The sequence below is a fragment of the Eptatretus burgeri genome, chromosome 7 (assembly GCF_056783735.1).
Source record: "Eptatretus burgeri isolate ZD-2024b chromosome 7, Ebu_testis_v1, whole genome shotgun sequence".
NCBI lineage: Eukaryota > Metazoa > Chordata > Myxini > Myxiniformes > Myxinidae > Eptatretus > Eptatretus burgeri.
The window spans coordinates 76,635,905-76,663,535 of NC_140967.1; the positions used below are offsets into that span (position 1 = coordinate 76,635,905).

At 47.0% G+C, this 27,631-nt stretch overlaps 2 protein-coding genes across 2 annotated transcripts; both read left to right on the forward strand.

Moving 5' to 3' along the window:
- Window positions 1-99: 99 nt before the first annotated feature.
- Window positions 100-1,735, forward strand: LOC147023581 (eukaryotic translation initiation factor 4 gamma 3-like). The gene is made up of 5 exons (XM_085889090.1): window positions 100-229; window positions 374-571; window positions 953-1,276; window positions 1,399-1,497; window positions 1,598-1,735. The coding sequence occupies exons 1-5, from the start codon at window positions 104-106 to the stop codon at window positions 1,682-1,684; spliced, it is 834 nt and encodes a 277-aa protein (XP_085745216.1). The 5' UTR covers window positions 100-103; the 3' UTR covers window positions 1,685-1,735.
- A 19,347-nt stretch (window positions 1,736-21,082) lies between these two features.
- LOC147023582 (uncharacterized) lies at window positions 21,083-25,861 on the forward strand. Its single transcript, XM_085890344.1, has 10 exons — window positions 21,083-21,943; window positions 22,210-22,398; window positions 22,778-22,966; window positions 23,174-23,353; window positions 23,487-23,726; window positions 24,311-24,412; window positions 24,554-24,751; window positions 25,130-25,444; window positions 25,576-25,674; window positions 25,796-25,861. The coding sequence occupies exons 1-10, from the start codon at window positions 21,914-21,916 to the stop codon at window positions 25,859-25,861; spliced, it is 1,608 nt and encodes a 535-aa protein (XP_085746470.1). The 5' UTR covers window positions 21,083-21,913.
- The last annotated feature ends 1,770 nt before the right edge of the window (window positions 25,862-27,631 follow it).

Below are 27,631 nucleotides of genomic sequence, written 5' to 3' on the forward strand. Positions count from 1 at the left end.
TGATCAATTGTATGATTCCTATTGTTATAATTTTTAGACCTGGTGCGGAGCCCATTTCACAGTAATTATCAGTCTCATGTTTCTCTGCTGCTGTTTTATCTGAATGATTATTTATTGTGTTCAACAGGGTCCTCGAGTTATTCATCACGTGACAAGTGATTTCGAACTCAAAACTTCCACCAATGCCTGGAGACCCGCCAAGAAGACAGACCTGACAGGTCGTGATCAAGTGAGTTTGGCGTGTTCTAGTTGAAAGGATGGTAATTTGTGTTGATTTAATGTTAAAATATACTTTCGTTTCTTCACTCATTTATTATTTTAACTCCTCACTGATGACGCTTCCTTGTTTTTTTCTCCCATTTCCTTCCCCAAGGATGTAGTTCGACAATTTCGATCCTTGTTAAATAAAATAACACCAGAAAATTTTGACCGGCTCATAGACAAGATGGAGCTCATAAACATCGCGAAAGAAGACCATCTAAAGGACGTGGTGCAGCTTGTCCTGGATAAAGCAATATTGGAATCAAAATTTTCTGAGGTGTACGCAAACATGTGTCACCACCTTGCAAAGGTCAGTAACATCAACACCAACCACAACTTTTGAGGGGAAAAAAACACGACCAACAGACATCCTTTTCTGCAACATCTGAAAACATCACAATATCTGCTCTCCACTCCTCTCCCCCTCCCCCCCCCCACCCCAACTCCCATAATCAGACTGACACATACTGCCCCAACACTTTCATTTCCTTGGTGATGTTTCCTCCCAACTTTTTACCCTCTCTCACCACTTAATTCGAAGCCTCACCACACTCCTTCCCTTCTTTTATACACTTTTAATTTTCTCAATTTATCTCCCTTCCCTCGACCCCTCTTTTTAAAGTATTCAATAAATAAATACTCCTTTTCTTTAATAATATCCAGTTATCCACCATTCTTTACTTTTTCACAGATCGAAGTGAAGGAAACAGGCAGAACAGATAACATCCTCACCTTCCGCACACTCCTCATTCAAAGCTGTCAGAATGAGATGAAAAAGGGGGTTGGTGAGAGCTCCAGGTTGGAGGATGACGAGTCCAAAGATAAAGCTCGACGGCGTGCTGTGGGTAACGTCGTCTTCATTGGGGAACTTTTCAATGCAAAAGTATTGGATGAATCCCTGATCTCCACTGCAATTAAGGAATTGCTCGATGATGCGAGTGAGCTGTCACTTGAGTGCTTCTGTCGTCTCCTTGTTGTCACTGGAAAGATCCTCGACTCCACACAAGTCACAAAGGTGAGGAAACTTCAATTTTGAGTTTTCATAAACACCTTTACTCTTAAACTGCAGAATATTAATCATCCTTCTTACACATCTTCGTTTTACTGACTGAGCACCATATTTTTGTATCTTCACAGATGAATGGGTATTTCACCTCTTTGGACGAGGTAATGAAGGAGCGGAAAATGTCATCACGGATTCGCTTCATGGTGCAGGATCTGATTGATCTTCGCATGGTAAGTCATTCCTATTTTCCTCCGGTGTGCCAATTCTTCATTAATACCTGCTTCGAACCATCGCCACCTGTAATCGCATGGATACTCTTCCCTTTCTCAGCAAAACTGGATTCCACGGCAGAAGGTCGAGCGACCTCAGCAACTTCAGAATGTCCGTGAGGAAGCTTCTGTCGAGCAGGACCCATGAACATCACGTCACATCTCAAGTTACCATCTGCTGCTGTTTTATTTCAGGATTCACAAGATTATTTTGAATGATTATTCTCCAAAATATTCCCCTTTGCAAACGATGCATGTGGATCATCAATCCATTATCATATCATGGATTTTACAAACTTGTTCACAACATCATCACGAATTACATATATTATTGATCATCTTACTTCCTTATGGAACATATCATCCACATTTACATCCTGGAATTGTCCAAATTTTACACCAACATCATCACTTCTATCAAAGTAATATGGACCTGCATTTATCACAATAAAGTTTGTTACTTGCTTGTCATGAAAAGACTTTGTTTTGTCGAAATGCCCTGGGATACCCGATTGTTTGACCAATCGATGCAATGCTGTGAACCTCAATCTTACAACATCTCACTTGAGGGAGGCATACTCCGTATTCACTTGTTTCTTGTTCTGGCCATAATACAGTGGGGTTCATATGCCCCCGACCTCCTCAAGTGAGATGGTATGGCCTCAAAGAAGGCATCTCTGATGAAATCGTGTGTGTGTGTGTGTGTGTGTGTGTGTGTGTGTGTGTGTGTGTGTGTGTGTGTGTGTGTGTGTGTGTGTGTGTGTGTGTGTGTGTGTGTGTGTGTGTGTGTGTGTGTATTCGGTCATTCATCAAAACATATTCTCCTGGTCAACCCCACCTCGTCCCCACACCTTTCCTTCGCACTTCCCCCCCCCGCCCCTGTCTGTCTGTCTGTCTGTGTATCTGTGTATATATCTATCTATCTATCTATCTATCTCTCTCTCTCTCTCTCTCTCTCTCTCTCTCTCTCTCTCTCTCTCTCTCTCTCTCTCTCTCTCTCTCTCTCTCTCTCTCTCTCTCTCTCTCTCTCTCTCTCTCTCTCTCTCTCTCTCTCTCTCTCTCTCTCTCTCTCTCTCTCTCTCTCTCTCTCTCTCTCTCTCTCTCTCTCTCTCTCTCTCTCTCTCTCTCTCTCTCTCTCTCTCTCTCTCTCTCTCTCTCTCTCTCTCTCTCTCTCTCTCTCTCTCTCTCTCTCTCTCACAGCAGAACTCTTCAATTTTCTTTTCCTTGAACATGTCTTTGCCTGAAAAATTGTTGAATAATTCCAAGAACTCTTCTTGAACCACTTCCCGAGATAGATCACCATCACAAATAAATGGGTTTCAGGTTAATTCCTCATTCTCACTCTCCAAATGTGGAAAATATTGTGAAACTTCTTGATGAAAACCGGTCACGTGTTCTTTGATCTCCTGTTGTACACCAATAGGTAACCCATTGTTGGTGATAACCACTTTGAAATTCTGCAACATCAAAAAATTCCTCTTTCAAATTCAGGATCATCAGAAAATTCCTCTTTCAAATTCCCTCTGCCTGTTGTTGATGTCTTGGCAATAAACCTGAATCGTTCCTGATCCCACGACTGGACAACAAAACACCAAGCGGCTTATAAAGCGGTTGTGACGAAACGTTTAGCTTCGCAAGCTGCTTGCTAACGGAACACACCGCCGGTTTTCCCCCCACCTGTGTCGTCAAGACAACCAAATGAGACGACAGTTGTTTTGAAGGAGAATAAACCCCGTTACACGTTCCTCATGAGAAAGCGATGTCACGTGTTCCTTCACATGAAATTTTTAAATTTTTTATTATTATAATTAATCTTGAAGTTTTTCCGTTCACATCCGAAATTGTGACATTTAAACTCCCGATGAATAATGACGTCATTCCATTACTCCGCCATCCTTCAATGAACCTGCAACAATGTACGAAAGTGAATCCTTTATCGATTCGACCTCACGGGGTCTGTACTCCGAGTAATCCACACAGAAATTGTAACGTCACCGAATGTAAACTTTATTATTCACGGAAATCCACCATTACAAAGGGGCGTGGCCTAATCAACGTGATCTCACAGAAACCTCCTTTGGTTCGCCGGTCCTTATATGGTGATCGAAGTTCGGCTGGTAATAAAATCATCACGTGGTTATCACCGAAACAGATTAATCATCGCAAATAAATAATATACAGATCGGATGAAACAATAAATATACACGAGGCAATGTTGGGGGCGTGGCCACAATGCGTGAGTCATGTGTGACGTCACAATGATAATTCCAACAATAGGAAATACACAACAGAGGCGTGTTGTTAAATCATCATTTGGAGCGTTTGTGACGAAGAGAGATGTGGTTCCTCACCGGAGTCTTCATTTTTGTGTGTTTTATAACATTCCAATCACAGGTAAGTGGGAATGTAAGAGATACCAAGGTACACAGGGAAGGTAGACAACACCATGGGATGTGTTACCTTTATAGTTTGTGAAATACCTTCTTGGTTTGATGGAAGAGTGAACAGGTGATCATGTATTCCAGGTAAACTTTCTCTGTTTTTGATTCGAGAGGGAATTCGATCCGACTGGATGACCGTGTGAAGGTGTGAGTGAACACACCAGGTGTGATTCAAATTAAAAAAACGTTTTAAACGAAAACAACGTTCTTGTGAGGATGTCCATTGTTAGAGAACAGCGGGGGGTTCTGAGCACGTCATGGCCCCTTGTGCTGCCTTTTGTGGGGGAAACATTGTCCTGGGATTGGGGGTTTCCACACAATTCCTCCCTCTGAAAACCCAGGGGTTCGTTCTGTTAAATCGTTGCCATGACGACGTGATGGGGAATATCAAGAGAGTTTATCTTTGGGTGGAAACTGCAGGTTTGAGGGTTAATTTCCCCCATCAGGGAAAGTTGTATTTTGTCCCTTCATGGTCGCGTCGATGGAGGAATCTTCACGATGTACTTTGTGTGTAACTAGTAACACACATTGTACTCCTTTGTTCAGTGGAAATTGATATCTAGAAAATACATCTCAGGGCTGACGAAGCTTCGCAGGTTCCACACTCACCTGTGATATGTGATACCTGGGTTCGAATCTCGGTACAGGTATAAACTGCCACCATGGTGCTTCACGTCCGGGGCGATGTATCGATGTGTTCATCAACCATTGGAGGAAGGTGACGTATGAGGATTTGTGTGCGAGTCGTCATTGATACTGGACCCAAAAGATCCCACAGGTCAGGTCAGGTATGGGAGCATGTGCCAGAACAGCGCGTCGCTGCGTCCACTTTCCGCCGGTACTCCAGGGGCCTCCGTCTGGCCATCCCCCAGGCAGATGCCAGGCCCATCCCCATCTCCTTGAGATGATGGTCAACCTGCTGCAACCATGAGGCACGTGGTCGGCCCACTGGCCTCCTCCACTCATGAGACTCCCTCACTGAGAGAATCTGGTGAGCAGGATCAGCGTCAGGAAAACGAGCCACATGTCCATACAGCCGCAGCTGACGCTCACGGACTATGCAGGTGACAAATCTCATCCGAGTCTCTCTCAGCAACCGCTCGTTGGACACAAAATCCGACCAGCGATAGCCAAGGATTCTCCGAAGAGACCTGGTACCAAAGGAATTAAGTCTCCGTCTCAGATCCTTGGTCAAAGTCCAAGTCTCGCACCCATAGAGCAAGACTGGAAGTACCAAGGACCTGAAGACTCGGACTTTCGTCCTCCCGCACAGGTACCGGCAGCGCCACACCCCATGATCCAGTGAATCCATGACTCCCCAGGCCCGACCCAGACGTCTATTGACCTCCGGCTCACAACCTGCGGAGACATGAATATCACTGCCAAGGTAAGTGAATCTATCCACGACCTCAACATCCTCACCACAAACAGACACAGACAGGACAGCAGCATCCAAGATGTCACCGAAAGCCTGGATCTTTGTTTTGACCCAAGAAATCCGTAATCCCAACGGCTCCGACTCCTCATTCAGCACCTCGAGGGCCCCCAAGAGGATGTCTAAAGTCTCCGCAAAGATGACTGCATCATCTGCAAAATCAAGGTCCGAGATCTTGACATTGCCAAACGATGCACCGCAACTTGATCTCTCCGACATCCTCCCAAAAATCCAGTCCATACAAGTGCTGAAAAGTGTGGGGGCAAGTACACATCCCTGACGAACTCCAGTAACAACTGGAAATAAGTCAGAGGCGGTACCACCACACTTCACAGCACTCTCAGTACCAGAGTAGAGTTCAGACATCAGATCGATCAGTTTCGGTGGCACCCCACGAAGACCAAGAATCCTCCAGAGGACATCCCGATTCACTGAATCGAACGCTTTACAGAGATCAACATAGGCTGCAAGCAGCCCCTGCCGAAACTCTCGTCTGCGTTCAGTGAGGACACGAAGAGCAAGGATACGGTCAATCGTTGACCTCTTTGGTGTAAAGCCTGACTGCTCTGGACGCTGGTGCTCAAGCAGATGGTGGCGAACCCTATCAAGAATTATCCGAGCAAAGACCTTGCCCGGCACTGAGAGCAGCGTCACCCCTCGGTAGTTGTTGCAGTCTTGGCGATCACCCTTCCCTTTCCAGAGAGGGACAACAAGGCCCCTCTTCCAGTCAGTTGGGATGATGCCTGTGTTCCAGGCAGAGCACAAAACTGCATGCAACGACGCGAGTGCAGCATTTCCACCAGCCTTGAGAAGTTCAGCATGGATGCCACAGATCCCTGGAGCTTTGCCCCGTTTCAACTGGTTCACCGCAGCCCGTGTTTCCACAAGCGATGGTGGACCACAGTTGATTCGAGGGTCAGCAACAGGGATTGTAACACCCTTGACGTCCAACTCGACAGCTGGGGGATCAGTCTGGTACAACCGCTCAAAGTAACCGGCCCAGCGGGCCTTCACTTCAGACTCCTCTGTCAAGAGCCTACCACTCTCTGCTCGAACTGCAGTGCTCCGAGGGATGGGCTTGGATGAACGTAATGCGCGAATTCCCCTGTAAGCGGGACGAGAATCACCTGTCCACAGGTGATGCTCTACCCCCTCACAGATTCCTCGCACATTGGCCTCCTTGTCCACCCTCAGTGCACGTACAGTTTTACGCCTCAGCTCCCTGAACAGCTCAGCTCTGCCATTCAGCCTGGCCCTGCGACTCTGGTCAATGGTATCCAGTGTCCCTTGAGAGACAAAATTCTTCTTTGCCCTGCGGTGAACTCCAAGGCATCCACCGGCAACATCAAGGACGGTGGTCTTGAAGGTGCTCCACAACTCTTCAGGACCCCCAAAGCACCCAGACCCCCAAGTGTCCACTCAGCCTGTTCGCAAACTCCTCAGCTACTCTCTCATCCCTGAGCTTGGCAACATCCAGCCTAGGCTGGGATGGTACCATTCTCCAGGATTTAAGGTGCAGCTTTAGAGTTGCTACAACAAGCCTGTGGTCAGTATTGAGGAACTGAGCACTCCGGTAGACCCTGCAGTTCTGGATCATCCTCCAACGACCGTCAATGAGGACATGGTCAATCTCCTTTGCCACACCGCCAGCGTTGGAATACCAAGTCCAGCGATGAGCTTGCGGGCGCTGAAACCATGAACCAGCCACCCTAAGTCCATGACTTCTTGCAAAGTCAAGGAACTTAGTGCTATTCTGGTTCATAGTTCCTGACCCATGGGGACCAACACACACCTCATAACCATCCCTATCAGTTCCAGTCGATGCATTGAAATCCCCCAAGACTAGAAGTGTATCTCGTCTGGGGCACTGATCAACCACAGACTCGAGTGTGGCGTAGAATGCATCCTTCACGGTAAGATCACTCGCCTCAGTCGGAGCATAAATAGAGACCAGGGAAATGACACCTAAGGAGTGACGAATCCTTAATCTCATAATACGCTCGTTGACCGGTGTTACCTCAATTATCATTGGGGTCAGCTTATTGGACACAGCTACAGCAACTCCTTGGGTATGGTAACCATCAGAGCGACCAGACCAATAGTAGGTGTAACCACCCACCATTATCTCGCCGCAATCCGGTCTCCGAACCTCAGAGAGAGCTGCAATCCCGATGTCCAAACGCTTGAGCTCAGATGATAACAGAGACAGGTGATCATCCTCTCTTAGGGATAGGACATTCCAGGCACCCACCCGAAGGGACCGCCTCAGGTTAACCCAAGGAGACCGCCGTCTGGTGGACGACACCTCAGCACCACTCCGACACACTCTCCCGCAATCTGACCCAGGGATGTTGCCCCGTGGTTTCCCTCCTATCAAAGATTGGGGGTCCCGAAGGCTTTGCCCCAATCCCATCATCCGGTGAGCTGCCCTGCGAAGGGAAGCTGCACAGGAGGTACTCCCACGGAGTGGGTTTTCAGATTTTTTTGCGTTTTTGCGTTTTGCGGAATGAAGCGTTTTACGGTGGCTGGAGTGCAAATCCTGCCACCAACCTCCTAATAAGAAGTAACCCAACTGCAGGAGGACGTCCGCAGACACAGTTGGGCACTAGATATGGATGGCCGTTGGCTCACAAGGAGCTCCTCCGCCCTTTGACAGGTTTTGTTTTTAATCCTGCTGGGTGTCCATATCCAAACACCCTCCTCACCAGAAAACCTGGTGGGGGAGACGGTTTAGTCGCCGACAACCCGACCATGGAACAGGTTAGTACAGGTTTACATGGTACCTGTAGCAGGTCACAGATCGAACCTGACCTGACAAGAGGTCAGGTCTGATCCCACAGGGTTTTTAGATAAGGTTCGGGGAGCTATCTCCAGTATTCTGAACAAATCACAAATTACTTCCCAAACCCTCCTACAAACATACATTTGTCAAATGTGGAACAAACGATAAACTCGTGAACCTTCTTCGAGCTATTGTGTTTGTACTTTACAAGAACATCTTGTTCTTATTTTGTTCTGAATTTTTGGATTTTGTGAAATAATTGAAGAATATTGTTCAGTTTAATTGACGATGAATTAAACATTTATCCTGTCCCTCCCCTTGTCCATCTCCATAGGTTGTCCAGCATGGCTCTGTGGGACAAGGACTGATGTCCAGAGTTGGTGATGTGACGCTCGTCATGATTTCGTTCTTCTTCTTCATTTTGGTCATTTCCCTGAAACGATCCCGATGGTTCAAGAAGAAGAAACAGCCCAGACAAAAGCCGTGTTCACTGGTAATGAACACGATTGACTTTTCATCAATATTGTTACAGAAATGGCCCTTCGTATGATGCTAAATATAGGATAAGCTCAGATCCCCCATTAAATGCATGTTTAGCTCGGTTGTTTGGTAAAATGGAAGTTACATGGGTGTCGGAAAATATAAGAGGCTGTTTTGGTGTTTGTGCGGTGGTGGTTGAACGAGGGCTCCCTCTTCTTCCTCCCCTCTCCGGACGATAGGCCCCGCCTAGTCGGCTGAGGTGGAGTGGCCTGGAAAGGGAGGTGGAGCTGGGGGGAAGAGTCTTGTCGGCTTCGGTGAGGGAGGCGTGCTCGTGTTTTCATCGCGAGCGAACGAAGGAGGCACAGTGTTGGATCTGCCGGGAGAGACGCTGAACCTGAGCGCACCGAGTCTGCACTTTTAGCAGTAAGAGAAGCTGCCTGCACGCCGAGTCTGCCTTTTTGTGCAGTGGAGAGGCGGCCTGCACGTCGAGTCGGCGATCGCCTCTTCTGAGGAGGTGATTCTGCCGTGAGAGAGACGGCAGTCGGCTTTGAGAGGCGAGCATAGAAAAGGAAAGAAAAGGCGATTCTACAGAGAAATAAACTGAGAGGACGAAGTTGAGAAGTCGGGCTTCGAGGTGGGAAGGCAAGAGAGGAAATGACGGAGCCTCTGACGGTCCTTGCTCACCTCACGGCTCGACACGTTTGCCGATCCGCTTGCCGGAGCCCGGCACCTCGATTTGGGCGTTGTCTGGTGAACAGGCCAGGCCTGGATTTGTGTGCTGCACCTTGGGAGAGATCGGCTGAGGCCCATCGTTGATCTGGCGGTCTTGTGCCATCGACCTTGCGGGGGTTAGAGCGCGCGGAGACCGCATGCGGTGAGGAAAAGAAAGAGGACGGCGCCACCATCTTGCCACGCGGCGCGTTCGAGCTGGGGGCTCGAATCCGTGGACATCCGTTGTTGCGAGCGACATTCGTGCTTTTGACACTGTCCTCTCGTCCATGAGACATCAACAAGTACTCTGTCTTGCATGCATGCTGTCTGTCTGCCTCATTTGCATGTTGTTTAAGGCATATCTCGGTTGGGACCCCCCTCGAAACTGTAGTCCGCAGTTTCCTCGATAAGAACGGGTTAAAGATTGTTTATAAAAACATTGTCGTGAATGGTTTGCTTGTGTCGTGTTCCCCGATGTTCCCCAATAAATGTGGTTGGTTCATATGAAGTTGCCGCTATGGATTAATTTGTGTCGCGTCGAGGAACGATCCGTTCGATTGGCAGCAAAACTAAAATGGCTACAGACTGGCAGAAAATGCTCGGCATCTGACACAACCAGTCTGTAACCGGGGTTCTATTTCCCCAACTGGTAAGGTACAAGGATTACGTTGGTATCGCGATTGAAGACGCGTGACCCGAGGCCTGTGCCGTGCCGGCCGGCGTTATAAACCCCAGAGACGGCGGTGATGAGGGTGGCGCCAAGAGTCGGGTGAGAATCCCGCCACCCCGGATCCGCAACAATATTTATCATCATTATGATACCTTCATCCAAGGGGACAAGATGGCTCAGAAATTTGAAAGGAGTTCACATTAAATTCTGACGAACAATCAAGTCTGACAAACAAATGTCTGGTCACGTGACGACAGGGAGAAGGTTCCAGAACATGGATCAAACTCTCGTTGGAAGGTGCCATTCAAGTCACCAGTCAAACCTGCCGTGGAAACATGAAATAATGTTCGTCATCCGGGACCAGGCCAGTTTCCTGTCCCAATCCTGACAGACCCTGATTAAAGTAATCACACTGGTTCACCAGTTCAGACGCTCCGACGAGAGTGGAGGGTTTTTCTGCCGCTACACCTAACTTCGGTGGAACGTCTGAGCCGCTCGAGCCATGGTACTTCCCTCATGGCCGGAACGGAACTCGTCTCGGTGTCATGTGATTTTGTCCCATCAAGGTTGAATAATTAATGTATCGTATCGGTTTATTAGAAGTTAATTTTCGGAATCTGATTCCATAATTTAATTATCAAAACTCATGGCACAAATATTTGTCAAAATCTGGAGGGAAATCAAATTAAAATGAGGACAAAGAGATTTCCTTCTCATCCAATATAATTAAATAAGAAGCTCTGGGCTGGAGAAGTAGCTCAGAGCTTTGGCTCTGCATGAATTCAGAGTGCAACACAATTTACTTTTTTGAATATGAAATATTTATTAAATTAAAAGATTCACTGAAACCTTTCCCATTACGAGAAACGGCTACTCTTCTGAGAACACCATACTCCCAGGGTGTTGTGTAATCGGAAGATCCTTAATTTGCTCACCTTAAAGGCCCTGTCACACTTGACGATTTAGCCAACGTATGCCTGACGTATGCAACTAAAACGCCGGCACACGTCCAATACGTTATGGGTAAGTTTGTATACGTTAAGATCATGTTGAAAAGCACTGCCATACGTCGTAGTACGCTGACTTTCATCGTTGTACTTTGCGGTTGTCCTCAAATATTAGCATGCTTGAAATTTTACGACGTATGCCAGCGTATGACTCACACGTTCCGCTACGCTGGCCATAAGTTGTAGGCACGTTATGCGATCGTTGACACACGAAGACACACGTTCCTTGTAAGTTACTCATAAGTCGAAACACGTCGAGGTAATGATTAGCGTGCCCGAAACTTAATTATAACCTCTGAGTAACGTGTTGTCGGCACGTTACACGATCGTTGCACACACGTCGAGGCAAGTTATGCGATCGTTGACACACGTCGAGGCACGTTACTTGTAAGTTACTCATAAGTCGAAACACGTCGAGGTAATGCTTTGCGTACCCAAAACTTATTTCTAACCTATGTGTAACGTACCTCCAACGCATATTGACGTATGTAGACGTATTTGATTGATGTCTTCCGGGCGACCACAGAACTTACTGAACGTGTTTCTAATTTACAGCTACCGTATAATGACGTATTGGCAGCGTTTAAAAAAACAAAACAACAACTAACTTCCGATATTTCGTCACGTTCCTTAACGTCATGTCCGATTGCCTCTTTAGTTTGCTCATGTCTTATTCTTGGTTCCTCCTCTGTGAATATTTTCTGCTTGAGGATATTGTCACGTCGACGTCGAAACTTAAAAGCAAATGTCCGAATATATTTTAAAACTCGTAACAGACTAAAAAATAAATAAACCAATGTCACCCTCAGGGTGACCCGTATCTTGCCAAACGGTGACCACGTGTGACTTCTTTAAGGTCACACTGAGGTGAACAGAGCTGCTATCCACCAGGAGCGACTCCTTGAGGAATATCTGCCTACGAGAGATTCCGATGAGAATCGTTCTACAGAGTAACCATGAAAAATATGCTTTTGCCTCATTACGTAACAAAATGACGTCATAATGTCTTAAGCTTGACATATCTAGAAAGCACTCATCGAGGTGTTCAATTTGAGGTCCTACACGATATGGTTCCTAAAACTTGAAAATTTGACCTTGGGGTCAAATATGTTTGACCTGAGGAGCTAACCATGAAGGTCAAGGCCAATCGCCACCAAAAATTAATCAGCTGAGCGCCAGACCATGAACTATATTCCCATGCAGTTTGAAGACGATCCGCTCAAAATTACTCAAAAAATAAGGGTTTCGTCGACTCCCCTGATTTGCGACAAAGTGACCATGACCTTCAAAATTTTATGCGCTGAAAGGGACCTCTATAGGCCTCTGATATGCAAAGTTACAAAAATTTCCAATGATAACTGTGCTCTGCAGAGTGATTTATACGTGATTACAGACCAAAAAAAAACAAAAAACATATGAAGGTCAAGGCCAATCGCCACCAAAAATTAATCAGCTGAGCGCCAGACCATGAACTATATTCCCATGAAGTTTGAAGATGATCCGATCAAAATTACTCAAAAAATAAGGGTTTCGTCAACTCCCCTGATTTGCGCCAGTGACCTTGACCTTTGACCTTGACCTTCAAAATTTTGTGCACTGAAAGGGACCTCTATAGGCCTCTGATATGCGAAGTTACAAAAATTTCCGATGATAACTATGCTCTGCAGAATTTTTTATACGTGATTACAGACAAAAAATAAAAAAAATAAAATAAAAAAAACATACAAGCTGACTTACATATCTTGCAAAACTTTGTTTTGGCAAGATAACAAACAAAAAAGAAAAACATACAAGCTGACAAACATATTGCAAAAACTTCGTTTTGGCAAGATAACAAACAAACAAACAAACAAAAACATACAAGCTGACTAACATATCTTGCAAAAACTTCATTTTGGCAAGATAAAAATAAAAAAACAAACAACAACATCAACTTCAGATATTTCGTAACGTGCCTTCATGGAGCAAAGGAGAAAAAAAGAAAATTTGCCTTGATGGAGAAAATAAGTTTCGGGTGTGCTAAACATAACCTCGACGTGTTTCGACTTATTAATAACTTACAAGGAACTTGTGTCGATGTGTGTCAACGATCGCATATCGTGCCAACAACTTATTCCCAGCGAAGCGGAACGTGTGAGTCATACAGCGAGTACGTCATAAAATTTTCAGCATGCTTGAAATTTCACGACGTGCTTGTCGTGTCCGGCGGGCAGTGGGACTCGGATAGTCGTGAGGGTTGTCGAACTCTGTTTATTGCCCGTCCGAATGCACACTACTGCAGACTACACACACGCCTCAAGCGGCGCAAACACCTATAAGCCTTGCGGACATGTGACCACCAACACCACACCTCCACGCCCCCACAACGCTCCCCACATTGTGCCCTGCTCACGTACGCCACTACACCACATTCCTCCCACCTAAAAACATGAGTATAAAATGACCATTATAATGAGAAACAACATCGGTAAAGCAACCTACGGCATAAAAAAAACAAAGCGGCACAAAACGACGTTAATCATGTGGCCGTGAACCAAACCCAGAAGAGCCGGCACAAAAGAAAACGTGCTTCATCTGCCCAACCTGCAACCTCAATACCGCTGTGTTAACCTGGCATATCATTCATCCTTTCGAGTCGAATCCCAAAATGCAGTGGACAGGTGCTCGAGTACTGAGGTGCACGAAGAACCCAATGATGGCTGCAGACCACAAAACCCTGGCCGTGTTAAAGATATCAAGAAGCAAGTTGGGGAGCACAGCATCACTACGCAGCAGAAGCGCCCCCAGGCGGCTCATGCTTACACGCCTTCCGGCGAGGTCGTAGTGACACCCCAAGCGAACCTCCCCCAGAACCATCAAATGCCCCCGGTCGACAAGTTGGCACATCTCCCTCAGACAGGACCGAATCAGATAAACATCCCGAGCCTGCAAGCCCCGCGGCACCAGCGCGGCCGACCTTGGCGAGACCAGAGGTTTGCGCTGCATGGCGCCAGGCACGTCTGACCTTGGTCATATCAGGGATGGGGGTGACGCTGAACAGCGCCGTCGTGCCACGTGCAAGTCGAACCGACAGTTAGCCGGCGGCCGCACCATCAATCCCATAACAAACTCATGTATCACATCCAGTCGAGATCTCAATGCACGTCCGAACGGACGATCAGTGTAGCCTGGAGACATATCAGTGTCATACAACAGCAAAAACATCGTCTGCTCCAATGCAACCTCCCCTTCACGTACAGCGCGTTCTCCCAGTATAATTCCCACACATGAGAGGGTAGCGGACCGTGGACCGCCCTCGCAGCTGGAGATCAGAAAGACCTCTTTATTCGCAACGATCGCCCGCAAGCTCTTCACATCACATCGATCATATCGGCCATCCCATTGATTGATCCCAACCAAACATATTATGCTCACACGCGGACTGTCGGCATTTGCTTTAACAATGCTAAACTGAATCACTCGTGCAGTGAGAATCAAACACACAACAATTAGCAATTCATGAACGACATCGTGCGCACGCATCTTGGTTGTCACAACGTCGAGGCGACTTGCGTGCCGGTCGTCATCTGAATGTCGACGAGGACACCGTCGATGGTCGCGTCCCACGACCTTCTTGAACGCGACCGGCTCGCTCCGATCCCCCGCTGAAATCGCCTGCACGACACGGGTGTGCCCTGTATCATGAGCGCAGAGGGAGCGAGAGATTCCGTCGCCGCTGGCATGGATCCCGTTGCTCCAGACCCGTATATCGCCGTCGCAGGAAGCAATGAACGGCAGCCCATGTTGCATCGTCGCGGCTCCTGCCGCCAGAACCTCGCCCTCGGGTCTCGAGGGAGGCCCGAGCCCAAACGGAGGTACGTACGCCGAAACAGGCACCTCTTCCTCCTCCCCCGTGCCTGGCCGTCCAAGGCCACCATCTGGCGCCATCCAGTCTAGCCTGAGGCGAGCCAGCCAGTCCCGGCCCAAAAGGGCGGGCCCCTCCCCTCGTACCACAAACAATGAGAGTCGGGCGCTTTGACCTTGGTAGACCACCGAGACGTCTGTCACAGCAAGTGGTGCAATCGCTTCGCCGGTGTACGTGCACAGCGAAAAGGACGTCTTGACCAGGTGAACACCGCGAAGGTCACGAGCAGTCCGTTCGACAATGACGACACTGCAGCCCCGGTGTCAACTTGAAACACGATCGGCGCGCCATTCACCTCAACCTCCACTGTTATTGGTCTTGTCACCTCCGGACCAATTGAAAACAGGCTCAACATTGGTTGCATTTCCTGCTCCGGACCGCCGGGATCGCTATGCCCTAGCTGCAGGCCGCTCTCCAGGTCGCTGGGGTCGTCCCGCACCTCGCTATCCAAGACCTTAACGGCGGCCCCCGCCATTCGACACACACGCTTCAGATGTCCCACCTTGTGACAATGCAAACACATGGTGTTCTGATACGTGCACACCCGCCGCAGGTGCGGTCCTCTACATCCCCAGCACCCCTGGGTGTCCATCTCGCTTCCCGCGCGGCCCGCACCGAAAAGCGTTCGCGTGACCTGGGGCACCTGGGTCATCGCGTGGACCCCGGGGTCACCCGACATGCCCCAGCTGGAATCACCCATCACGTTCTGACCGGTGATGGCGCGGACATCTGTGAGTGTCTGCTCGACAGCTGAAGCAGTCTCGATCGCCGAGTCGAATGTAACGTCGACACTTCGCATTCGCAGAATCGCCGACACCATCTTCGCATCTTGCAGCCCAAAAATAAAGTGATCTCCGAGTCGAGCTGGACGCTCCTCCGCCGTGAACTTGCAAGCCACGGCCGAATGCTTCACCCGCGCCACGAAATCTGCGACGCGCTCCTCCGCACCCTTCGCGAGGTGATCGAACTGATACCGAGCCAGCTGCAATGCCTTCTCCAGCGCCATGTGGGCTTTCATCTTCCCGACCACGTCCTGAAACGACAGCCTGTCGTCACTGGGCTTATGCGGCGCTACCAAATCACTTAGTGGCCGATAATGTTCCGTTGATAGCGAGGCGAGCAAGATCGACTTGCGTTTACTCTCGTCGTCTACATCATTCGCGTGGAAATAGCACCCCAATTGTTCTGAAAACAATTCGAAGTCGTCTCCGACGAAGACTGGCACTCGACCGTGTGTCGTGCCCCGACCTTCCGCCATCCTCAAGCCGTCCTGCAGTTCACTCGACGCGAATTCGCAGGTGACGGCGAGACGTCTGGCTGCAGGACTCGACCAGCACCGAAGACAGTGCGTGCGGGCGCGCGAAACTCGCGACGCGCTTCCCTGGGCTTCTCGCCAGGTGGTCGAACTCGAACCGCGCGAGCTGCGCTGATTTCCCCGGCGCTCCGCGCGCCTGACAATCCAGTTGCCCAGGCCAAAGACTCCAAGTCAACACCGATGAAACCCAGACACTCTGCACACGTCGATCCGAAACAGCCTCGTCGCCAATGTAGTGTCCGGCGGGCAGTGGGACTCGGATATTCGTGAGGGTTGTCGAACTCTGTTTATTGCCCATCCGAATGCACACGACTGCAGACTACACACACGCCTCAAGCGGCGCAAACACCTATAATCCTTGCTGACACGTGACCACCAACACCACACCTCCACGCCCCCACAACGCTCCCCGCATTGCGGCCCTGCCCACGTACGCCACTACACCACAGTACAAACCTACCACGAAATATGACAGCGTACTTCATCGTTTTTCAGCGTGCTCTTAACGTATACACAACTTACCCATACCGTATTCGACGTGTGCCAGCGTTTCAGACACATTTTTCAAAGGTCGGCATACGCTGGCTAAATAGTCAAGGTGTGACTGCAATGTTGACACTTCCAATTCTCAGGCGGTTATGATTTAAATCGGCGTGCGGCAGGTTTTTAACAGGCTACGCCATGAGTTCGTCGGCGATACGTGCAGCGCACTATGCCAAAGTTAAAGTATCGTTGGGCATAGGTTGTGAACGCCGACAACAGGCGAAGCATTCGTTGGTATAAGCGATCTATAAGACAACGAAACGTTCTGTGCCCATTACTAATATGTTGTGCATACGACCAACACGTTATGAATACGCCATAAACTTTTTAAAACCATCAAAATTTCAGCGTACACTTACGTTTTACATACATTTTTATACGTTGCCATTGCTGGCTAAATCGTCAAGATGTGACAGCGCCTTAAGCCTGTATCTCACTGGGCTGCGACAGTTCGCGACTAGTTGGAGACAAAATTGCGATAAAACAGCGATAATTTTCACTTGGAATCACACTGAATCACCAGCTGTGCCCAAGCAGAACAGGATGGTGGGATTACAGGAGAATGCTGACCAAGCCTGATTGTTCAAAGTGTTCTGTTACTTGTCAACGTTGCACCCACAAACATTGTGTATGACCCAATTGTTCATCTGCCTTGATCGGGGCTTGTGGGTGTGACCATATTTTGTGTGTGACCGAATTTATGGAAAAATATTTGTGACGTGATTTCGGAATGATGGGAAAGCGAAAAGTTTGCATTGAAGGCCATTACTCAGAACAGGAGAGAAAGAGGACAGACAATGCTGGTTTTACAATTTGGACTTCGAGTTTTATTTTTTTTAGTCATATCTCGACTGAAATATTGTGAATCTATCTACATTACATTGCATGGATAACATGTGGATTTCTATGTATATACTGTTGCGAACTCGCGCCCGCCGGCGTGCAAACGGCCACAGAGCTAGAATCGCGGCACGTCGCCCACCGGACGGACAATTCTGTCGTGACCCTCTCGGACCAACGCCGGGAGCTCGTCAGGGGTGGGCCTTTCGACCTCACCACAATCGTGCCAATCGGCCACCCGCGTAGGATAGGGTTGTTCGCCAAACTCGACCTACCTAAGTACCCACGCGGATGGTAAACCGGGCGATCGTACTTCGCCACAGGTAGACTCCGGACATGAGCCGCTTGGGCGGCCCGTTCCGTACTTTCGGGATAACCGAGCGGTGTTATCGTCGACCTGGACGGTTCAGATTAATAACCAGGATGTTGCACCCACTATGAACCCCTTACGTGAAGCAGGATGGAGAGTCAATAGAGAAAAGACGAAGCGAAACAGGCACAGTTCAACAAGCAAGCTTTTTATTCCACGGCACACGGAAGCACGTATAAACAGCCATAGAGAATCGAAATGCACCTAAAGCAAATGAAATACAACCGACTAACGCGTACACACGGCAACACTGAAACAGTTCTACTTCACAGACGGCGCAAACACACATTTACACCAAAGCAAAAGAAAGAAGCCACCCTCACAGACAAGGAGGCAGACAGGCCCGTAGGCCAAATGTGCGCGGGACCTGGAGGAGCGGCCAGATCCGCGAGACCGGGGATGTCTTACCCGCGTCTTCGCGACGCGTTGGCGGGCAAGCCGCAAATGTGGCCGCGCCGCTGTGCCCCGACTCTGTGCCCCTTGGCGGGTTTCGTTGGCCCCACGTTTGGGTGGGGTGGGAACGGGGCCCCCTTTTGCACGGGGGAAAGGGGGAATTGTTGATGCCCTGGGGGAGGGGAGTGGCTGGCTGGCTTGTCCCCGCAACGAGACGAGCGATCCCCCACACCGCAACCTTGTCGCCCACCGCCGTCCTTCTCGCCTCGGACCCGAGCTCCCTTGCTTGCAGTTCCACCGCACGCACCCAACGCAACGCTCCTTGTCCCCAAGAGCAACCTCTCGACGACACTCTCCAAGCAACTCCAAAACCCAACTCGCTCCAATTTGCCTTGCGCTCACCTCTTTATAGGCGGCAGGAGCAGCCAATATGCAAATTTTAGGATCAGAACGCGATTGGAGGCGGGACCACGCCGCCCCCCCCCCCCGGTCAGCCATTGGTCAGGCAAAAATGGGCGTGAACCTCTCCTGATCCTAAAATTTGCATATACGGACTTCACATACACACGCTTGGAGGCGGGGCCAAGCCGCCCCGCGTTCGCCAATTGGACGGAGGAGATGTGGGCGTGAAGCGTTTCTGATCCGAATTTTCCCCTCGGAAAGGCCGCCATTCGCGCTCGCGGCTCGGTGCGTTTGGCACCAATTGCCGAACGGGCCCGAGACAGCCCGACGTTCAGTGTTCACAGGTGGTGCGGGAATGGCCGTAGAAGCGATGATGTGGGATGAATTCGTGAAGGTAAAGGCGAAAGTGGTGGAGGGTCTTCTGTGGTGAGGGTTGGCTTTGTGGTTGTTGTCTGCGGTTTGGAGCGTGGTTGTAGTTGGTGACGATGGCTGGTGTGGTGGTTAAGGTGGTTGTTGTGTGATGGCGGTTGAAACATGGTTGGTTCAAAATAACGACAGAAAAGAAAAAATGGCTAACTCAAAGCGTCGCAGCCCGGAAGAATCACATAAATTCCCTCTATACAACGGGTTTGGGCTAACTACACATGTACCTATGAAGATATCTCACCTGAGGGCCCTTTATGGTGTAATGCGAATTTCCACAGCCGTAACACTATTGAATTGAATCGACAATACATTGTGCAAATTTGTGGTTAATTTCTTTTGAAATAACAGAACAACATTTGTAGCAAAAGACTTGAATAAATGAATTATGACCTCAGTTATGTCGCAATTTCTTCCGAAAATATTCTCCATTGAATCGCAGTTTTATCGCACTCTCAGGGGTCTCAGGACAGATTATCATTTTTTTCTCCAATCAGTCACAATTTAGTTTCAGAGGTCGCCAATCCCTCACAAAGTTGTCTCACATTTGTCGCACCTTCTGACTCACGGAAACTAAATTGAGAAAGGTTCGAGACCGGTTCGAAACAACCGCGACGACTCTGCAACTATTTTGAGAGAAAATTTGTCGCACTAATTTTTTGAACATGTTCAAAATTCAAGCGACACCAGAGCGACGTACTGCGACTCACGCGAGGAAATTGAGAACCACCGCGAACATTTTCCGGACATTTTGGAGAATCCCATTCGCATTTTGGCGTGAGCTGTCGCAGACCAGTGAGATACAGGCTTTAAGGCTTCAAAAACACACGAAGAAGACTGAAAATCATGTTGGTATGTTCAGTTGAGCACAGAACGTCACAAAGGTAAAAAAGTTGTGGCACAGCATGGAACAAGTCCAGTCTCGCACAGAGGTCGGATCGCACGTGGGCAGGCATGACGGAGTCCAATTTACCAACCATGCACGAAGAGGAAAACGCAGAGCTCCGACACTGTGCACCAGGGCCCATCTCCTCCCGGCCCTCTTTTGTTCCCATCTTTATCCCTTTGGTACACGCCCCACCCTGTGACCTCACTCAGCGACACCCATCCATCCATCGGGACCATACTCTTGACAGAGCATCCATCCATTGGCACCATACTCTGTACAGATATAATCAGTGCTGCCAAAGCAGTCTCCTGGGCTGGTGGCCACAATCCTGGATGGGTCACCACACTGACACAGGATACTCAAGTGGCTCAATCATCCCAGCAAGCTGGTGCCAAACTCAGAAGAATAACAAGCTGAATCAACCCCACCTGGTATTAATTCAACAGAGAAGTAGGATTTGATCTCAGGACCTGAGGATTCCAAATCTGCTACCTTAACCGTTAAGCCAACAACAGGCATGCTGCACCCCAATGGTGCATATTGGTAATTTGGCCATTATTCAGGAGGAGTCCCTTTCCTGATTCTCTTGAATCAGCCTCAAATGTTCGTGGAAAATGTCCTGGGCTCACCCATCTTCCAAAATTTGTGCCACAATACTGTACCTTTGAGAGGCCGAATTCCCAATTATAGCACATTTATGACAGATTACAAAGGAAAGAGCATGAGTAAGGGATTGAAGGGAAAGCGATTTTAGACACACACATTTTCCCTCCCACAGGGAGGGAAGGCGACGGCTTTCTCAAAACGTACGCATCATCCTCTATCACAATTAAAGGATTTTCACATTTCCAACCTGGCCGCCATAGCCAGTCGCCAACTAAGCTTCCTTCATCGTGCAAAGACCTTACTTGGTGCACTTGAGCTCCTGACCATAATCAAAATTTCATCCACAGCCTGATGGAGTTGCTCTCCCCTCTGAGCTGGTGCTCCTGCCTCTCACCTTTCTCAGCTTAATGCTGTAGAAACCAAGGCATTTCGGATCATTGGTATCTCCCGCAATGAGGCTGAATCATTGAGCCTCTCACTCTCTCACCGCAGGCAGGTCAGTGGTCTTTTTGTCCTCTGCAGTCTCTTCTCTGGTCTCGCCCCCCCCCCCCCTGCTTTGTCTGCGATGTCCCCATCAGACTTCCGCAGGGCTCACAAGGTCCGTTAACAACCTCCTTCTGGTAAAACTACCAAAATCACTGATCACTGCTCACCTTCACTCTTTCATTCCTCCTTTTTTCCGCCCATGGAATAAACTCCCACACTCTGATCAATCCCATTATTCGCTCCAGGCCTTCAAAACAGTTGTTCACCATGACTTCTTATCTTCCCCCATCCAAAACCTCGATCTTTTCTTCCACCGTTAATCCACCCCAAACCCACCTCCTTCAAATTCCCTGCTTTCGCTCCTCAAAGTCCCTGTCGTGTCCATCTGGTATGTCCCCATGTCTCCATGTCCCCATGTTTCCAGTAAGCTGGAACTCATTTTGCTGACTTCGCAAGCATGACAGGCCGAGGTAACCCACCTGGTGTTATTGAAACACGTGGTGCTCAAACTCAAGACCCGAAGATGTTAAGCCAGCCACCTTCACCTTTAAGCCAAGCGGCAAACTCAATGTTTTATATCCCATAACAATGCAACACTCATGGAACACGCTTTTTGTCTTTTCCAAAATCATACATTTTTCTCTAACTGATAAACACTCTCATTGTTTCTGCAGTTTTCAATGTGGAAGGAAATATGGACAGAAAAAAAGGTAAGGAATGAGCGTCCATTGCTCGAGGAGTTTAAGGAAATGGAAGTCGTTGAGATGCAACAACTGAAGGAAGAGGAGAATCAGAACAGAAGTAAAAAAGGCATTGGTAGCGAAACAAGATTAACACAACATTAGAGTTTGAATCCACTAATTTCCACAAATAATTATTATCTTTGCTCACATGTGTGCATTATATGATGTTTCGTGGTGTTTCTTCATTATGGTGTTTCTGTCTCTTCATGGGCGCAAATGTTTCTCCCGCACAGGTCGAGGCGCTTTTACAACGGTTGAATGTGAAGGATGACCAGTTCAACCAGCTTAACATGGAAAACCAGGCACTTTCAGAAGATCTCCGAAACGTTTCGAGCAAGTTGTCAGAAGTGCAACTTCAGCTCCAGAAACAGCAACAACAGCATGAGTTCGAGCAAGAGAAGGTCTTGAAGAGCTTCCAACAAGTAAGGAACCGTTATCAATGATGTGCGAGTATGGATGCCAAGTCGATGAACGCCATGTTCACCTTTATGTGTTCTGATGAGTTTCAACACCATGCAGGGGTCAAGCTGCTCTTAAACATTTACAAATGGAAGAATGTTGATTGGAATTTGTGAAATTCCACGTGACCTTTGCACCTTTAACCAGAGTTGAACTCAGTTTAGACTTGAGAGGGAAACCTCCATCGGGTCTTGATATTTATTGATTACGGATTTGAAGGAGTGCTCAATCGGAAGCTGTGTGGTCTTGAATTTTTTTTAAACCTCTCACTTTATTTATTTTTGGGTATTGTAAAACAGAAAACTGTAACTTCACTGTTGATGACACTGTTCTTCTGGACAGGTCGAGTTGCTTTCACAAAGTTTTGGTGTAAAAGATTATCAACTCACTGAGATTACCGAGAAAAGCAACACACTGAAGGAAGATCGAAAAAACATCCTGAGCAAGTTCTCAGAAGTAGAACTTCAGCTTGAGAAGCAGCGACAACAGCATGAGGAAGAGCAGCAGAAGAACGTTGAGAGCTGCCAACAAGTAAGGAACCGTTTTCATCAATCAGAGGGACGAGAGATGCCAAGGAGTGGACATCATGTTCACCTACACATGTTCTGATGAGTTTATACACCTCGCAGGGGTCATGCTGCTCATGAGACATTTACAAATTGAAGACTGTTGATTGGAATTTTGAACAAAAAACAGGAACTGTCCTGTCAATGACACCGTCATGTTTCTGCCACACAGGTTGAGCTGCTTTCTCAGGAGTTGCGAGTGAAGGACAATGAATACAATGAGATGAGTTTGGTACTTAACATCCTTGTGGAGCATGGCACACACTTGGAGAGTAAATGTTCCGCAGCAGAACAGCAGCTGCAGGAACAGCGAGAAAAGCAGGAACAACAGAATGTTGAACACCTAAACCAAGTAAGCAACCGTTATCTAACAATGTGGGACTTTCTCGATACTGTCAACCCTTTGAACACAAAATAACACAAACTTAAGAGTTGAAGATAATGTTTCACTTGATACGTGCTGATATGTATGAAATCACTTGCAGGTAACGCTGCTGAAGAAGGACTTGCAGGACAAGGAGAAGTGCTGGGAAGCAATGGTCGAGAAAAATAACAATTGCATCAAAGCAATATACGAACTGCACAGGAGGTTGCAGCAATTGGAGCAGGAACAACAGCAACCCCAGCACGAGCCACGTTCTCAGCTTCCTTCAACTCACGAGAAGAAACAGAAGGAACAGTTTTACCAAGAAAACCAGCGTTGGTGTCACCGACAGCAAAACAAGGTACAGCAGAACAATCACAAGAACCCAACAGAATTGCTCCTCTTCCCAAAGTTGTTAAAAACAACCTCTCCGGTCAGAGCCATCAAACACACTTGAAAACAACTCTGAACTGAACTTTCGAATTATTTTCCAATCTGGTTTTCCTTTGGAACACGATATTTTCTCATGAAGAACCTGTCCTTAGGTATGGCTTAATTCCCTCGAACATGGAGCATTTTAATATCGACTTCCACCAGGAGGCACGACACGATAAACACTTACGTAAAGAGAATTGGTGTCCGCCCACACCCTGAACCCCGGGGACTATTAATTTTATTTATCCACTAATTATTATACGTGAGCATCCCAAGTACAACCAAAAGCTTTCAATTCATTCTGTGCACGGATCATGAGAGCATAGATGTCAAACAAACACCCAAACAGACAAACACAAGCACACGAACAATCACTTCTCAAATGATCAATTGTATGATTCCTATTGTTATAATTTTTAGACCTGGTGCGGAGCCCATTTCACAGTAATTATCAGTCTCATGTTTCTTTGCTGCTAAACTGCTATCTAAAGGATTATTTGTGTTAAACAGGGTCCTCGAGTTATTCATCACGTGACAAGTGATTTCGAACTCAAAACTTCCACCAATGCCTGGAGACCCGCCAAGAAGACAGACCTGACAGGTCGTGATCAAGTGAGTTTGGCGTGTTCTAGTTGAAAGGATGGTAATTTGTGTTGATTTAATGTTAAAATATACTTTTGTTTCTTCACTCATTTGTTATTTTAACTCCTCACTGATGACGCCTCTGTTTTTACTCTCATTTCCTTCCCCAAGGATGTAGTTCGACAATTTCGATCCTTGTTAAATAAAATAACACCAGAAAATTTTGACCGGCTCATAGACAAGATGGAGCTCATAAACATCGCGAAAGAAGACCATCTGAAGGACGTGGTGCAGCTTGTCCTGGATAAAGCAATATTGGAATCAAAATTTTCTGAGGTGTACGCAAACATGTGTCACCACCTTGCAAAGGTAAGTAACATCAACACCAACCACAACTTTTGAGGGGAAAAACACGACCAACAGACATCCTTTTCTGAAACATCTGAAAACATCACAATATCTGCTCTCCACTCCTCTCCCCCTCCCCCCCCTACCCCAACTCCCATAATCAGACTGACACATACTGCCCCAACACTTTCACTTCCTTGGTGATGTTTCCTCCCAACTTTTTACCCTCTCTCACCACTTAATTCGAAGCCTCACCACACTCCTTCCCTTCATTTATACACTTTTAATTTTCTCAATTTATCTCCCTTCCCCCGACCCCTCTTTATAAAGTATTCAATAAATAAATACTCCTTTTCTTTAATAATATCCAGATATCCACCATTCTTTACTTTTTCACAGATCAAAGTGAAGAAAACAGGCAGAACAGATAACATCCTCACCTTCCGCACACTCCTCATTCAAAGCTGTCAGAATGAGATGAAAAAGGGGAATGGTGAGAGCTCCAGGTTGGAGGATGACGAGTCCAAAGATAAAGCTCGACGGCGTGCTGTGGGTAACGTCGTCTTCATCGGGGAACTTTTCAATGCAAAAGTATTGGATGAATCCCTGATCTCCACTGCAATTAAGGAATTGCTCGATGATGCGAGTGAGCTGTCACTTGAGTGCTTCTGTCGTCTCCTTGTTGTCACTGGAAAGATCCTCGACTCCACACAAGTCACAAAGGAGAGGACACTTCAATTTTGAGTTTTCATAAACACATTCACTTTTATACTGCAGAATATTAATCATCCTTCTTACACATCTTCGTTTTGCTGACTGAGCACCATATTTTTGTGTCTTCACAGATGAATGGGTATTTCACCTCTTTGGACGAGGTAATGAAGGAGCGGAAAATGTCATCACGGATTCGCTTCATGGTGCAGGATCTGATTGATCTTCGCATGGTAAGTCATTCCTATCTTCCTCCGGTGTGCCAATTCTTCATTAATACCTGCTTCGAACCATCCCCACCTGTAATCGCATGTATACTCTTCCCTTTCTTTGAAAAACTGGATTCCACGGCAGAAGGTCGAGCGACCTCAGCAACTTCAGAATGTCCGTGAGGAAGCTTCTGTCGAGCAGGACCCATGAACATCACGTCACATCTCAAGTTGCCATCTGCTGCTATTTTATTTCAGGATTCACCAGATTATTTTGAATGATTATTCTCCAAAATATTCCCCTTTGCAAACGATGCATGTGGATCATCAATCCATTATCATATCATGGATTTTACAAATTTGTTCACAACATCATCATGAATTACAAATATTATTGATCATTTTACTTCCTTATGGAACATATCATCCACATTTACATCCTGGAATTGTCCAAATTTTACACCAACACCATCACTTCTATCAAAGTAATATGGACCTGCATTTATCACAATAAAGTTTGTTACTTGCTTGTCATGAAAAGACTTTGTTTTGTCGAAATGCCCTGGGATACCCGATTGTTTGACCAATCGATGCAATGCTGTGAACTCAATCTTACAACATCTCACTTGAGGGAGGCGTAATCCATATTCACTTGTTTCTTGTTCTGGCCATAATACAGTGGGGTTCATATGCCCCCGACCTCCTCAAGTGAGATGGTATGTCCTCGATGAAGGCATCTCTGATGAAATCGTGTGTGTGTGTGTGTGTGTGTGTGTGTGTGTATATGTGTGTGTATGTGTGTGCATGTGTGCGCGCGCGTATTCGGTCATTCAGCAAAATATTCTCCTGGCCAACCCCACCTCGTCCCCAGACCTTTCTTTCGCACCTTCCCCCCCCCCCCCCGACCCCTGTCTCTGTCTCTGTCTCTGTCTCTGTCTCTGTCTCTCTCACCAAATGACAGCAGAACTCTTCAATATTCTTTTCCTTGAACACGTCTTTGCCTGAAAAATTGTTGAATAATTCCAAGAACTCTTCTTGAACCACTTCGCGAGATAGATCACCATCACAAATAAATGGGTTTCAGGTTAATTCCTCATTCTCACTCTCCAAATGTGGAAAATATTGTGAAACTTCTTGGTGAAAACTGGTCACGTGTTCTTTGATCTCCTGTTGAACACCAATAGGAAACCCATTGTTGGTGATAACCACTTTGAAATTCTGCAACATCAAAAAAATTCCTCTTTCAAATCCAGGAACATCACAAAATTCCTCTTTCAAATTCAGGAACACCACAAAATTCCTCTTTCAAATTCAGGATCATGACAAAATTCCTCTTTCAAATTCAGGAACACCACAAAATTCCTCTTTCAAATTCAGGATCATGACAAAATTCCTCTTTCAAATTCAGGAACATCATAAAATTGTTCTTTCAAATTCAGGAACATCACAAAATTGCTCTTTCAAATTCAGGAACATCACAAAATTCCACTTCCAAATTCAGGAACATCACAAAATTCCTCTTTCAAATTCGGGAACATCACAAAATTCCTCTTTAAAATTCAGGGTCATCACAAAATTCCTCTTTGAAATTCAGGAACATCACAAAATCGCTCTTTCAAATTCAGGAACATCACAAAATTCCACTTCAAATTCAGGAACATCACAAAATTCCACTTTCAAATTTAGGGAAAATCACAAAATTCCTCTTTCAAATTCAAGAACATCACAAAATTCCACTTCCAAATTCTGCAGCATCACAAAATTCCACTTTAAAATTCAGGAACATCACAAAATTCCACTTTCAAATTCGGATACATCACAAATTCCTCTTTCAAATTCTGGAAAATCATAAAATTCTTCTTTCAAATACAGGAACATCACAAAATTCCTCTTTCAAATTCGGGAACATCATAAAATTCCACTCTCAAATTCAGGAACATCACAAAATTCCTCTTTCAAATTCAGGAACATCACAAGATTC

Bases quoted from the DNA above. Each gene is read 5' to 3' on its own strand.
- LOC147023581 (XM_085889090.1), top strand. From the start codon at position 104: ATGATTATTTATTGTGTTCAACAGGGTCCTCGAGTTATTCATCACGTG. The intron at 230-373 runs GTGAGTTTGGCG...TCCTTCCCCAAG, and splicing joins ACCTGACAGGTCGTGATCAA to GATGTAGTTCGACAATTTCG. The intron at 1,498-1,597 runs GTAAGTCATTCC...TCCCTTTCTCAG, and splicing joins ATCTGATTGATCTTCGCATG to CAAAACTGGATTCCACGGCA.
- LOC147023582 (XM_085890344.1), top strand. From the start codon at position 21,914: ATGTGGAAGGAAATATGGACAGAAAAAAAG. The intron at 22,399-22,777 runs GTAAGGAACCGT...TCTTCTGGACAG, and splicing joins TCTTGAAGAGCTTCCAACAA to GTCGAGTTGCTTTCACAAAG. The intron at 25,445-25,575 runs GTCACAAAGGAG...GTGTCTTCACAG, and splicing joins AGATCCTCGACTCCACACAA to ATGAATGGGTATTTCACCTC.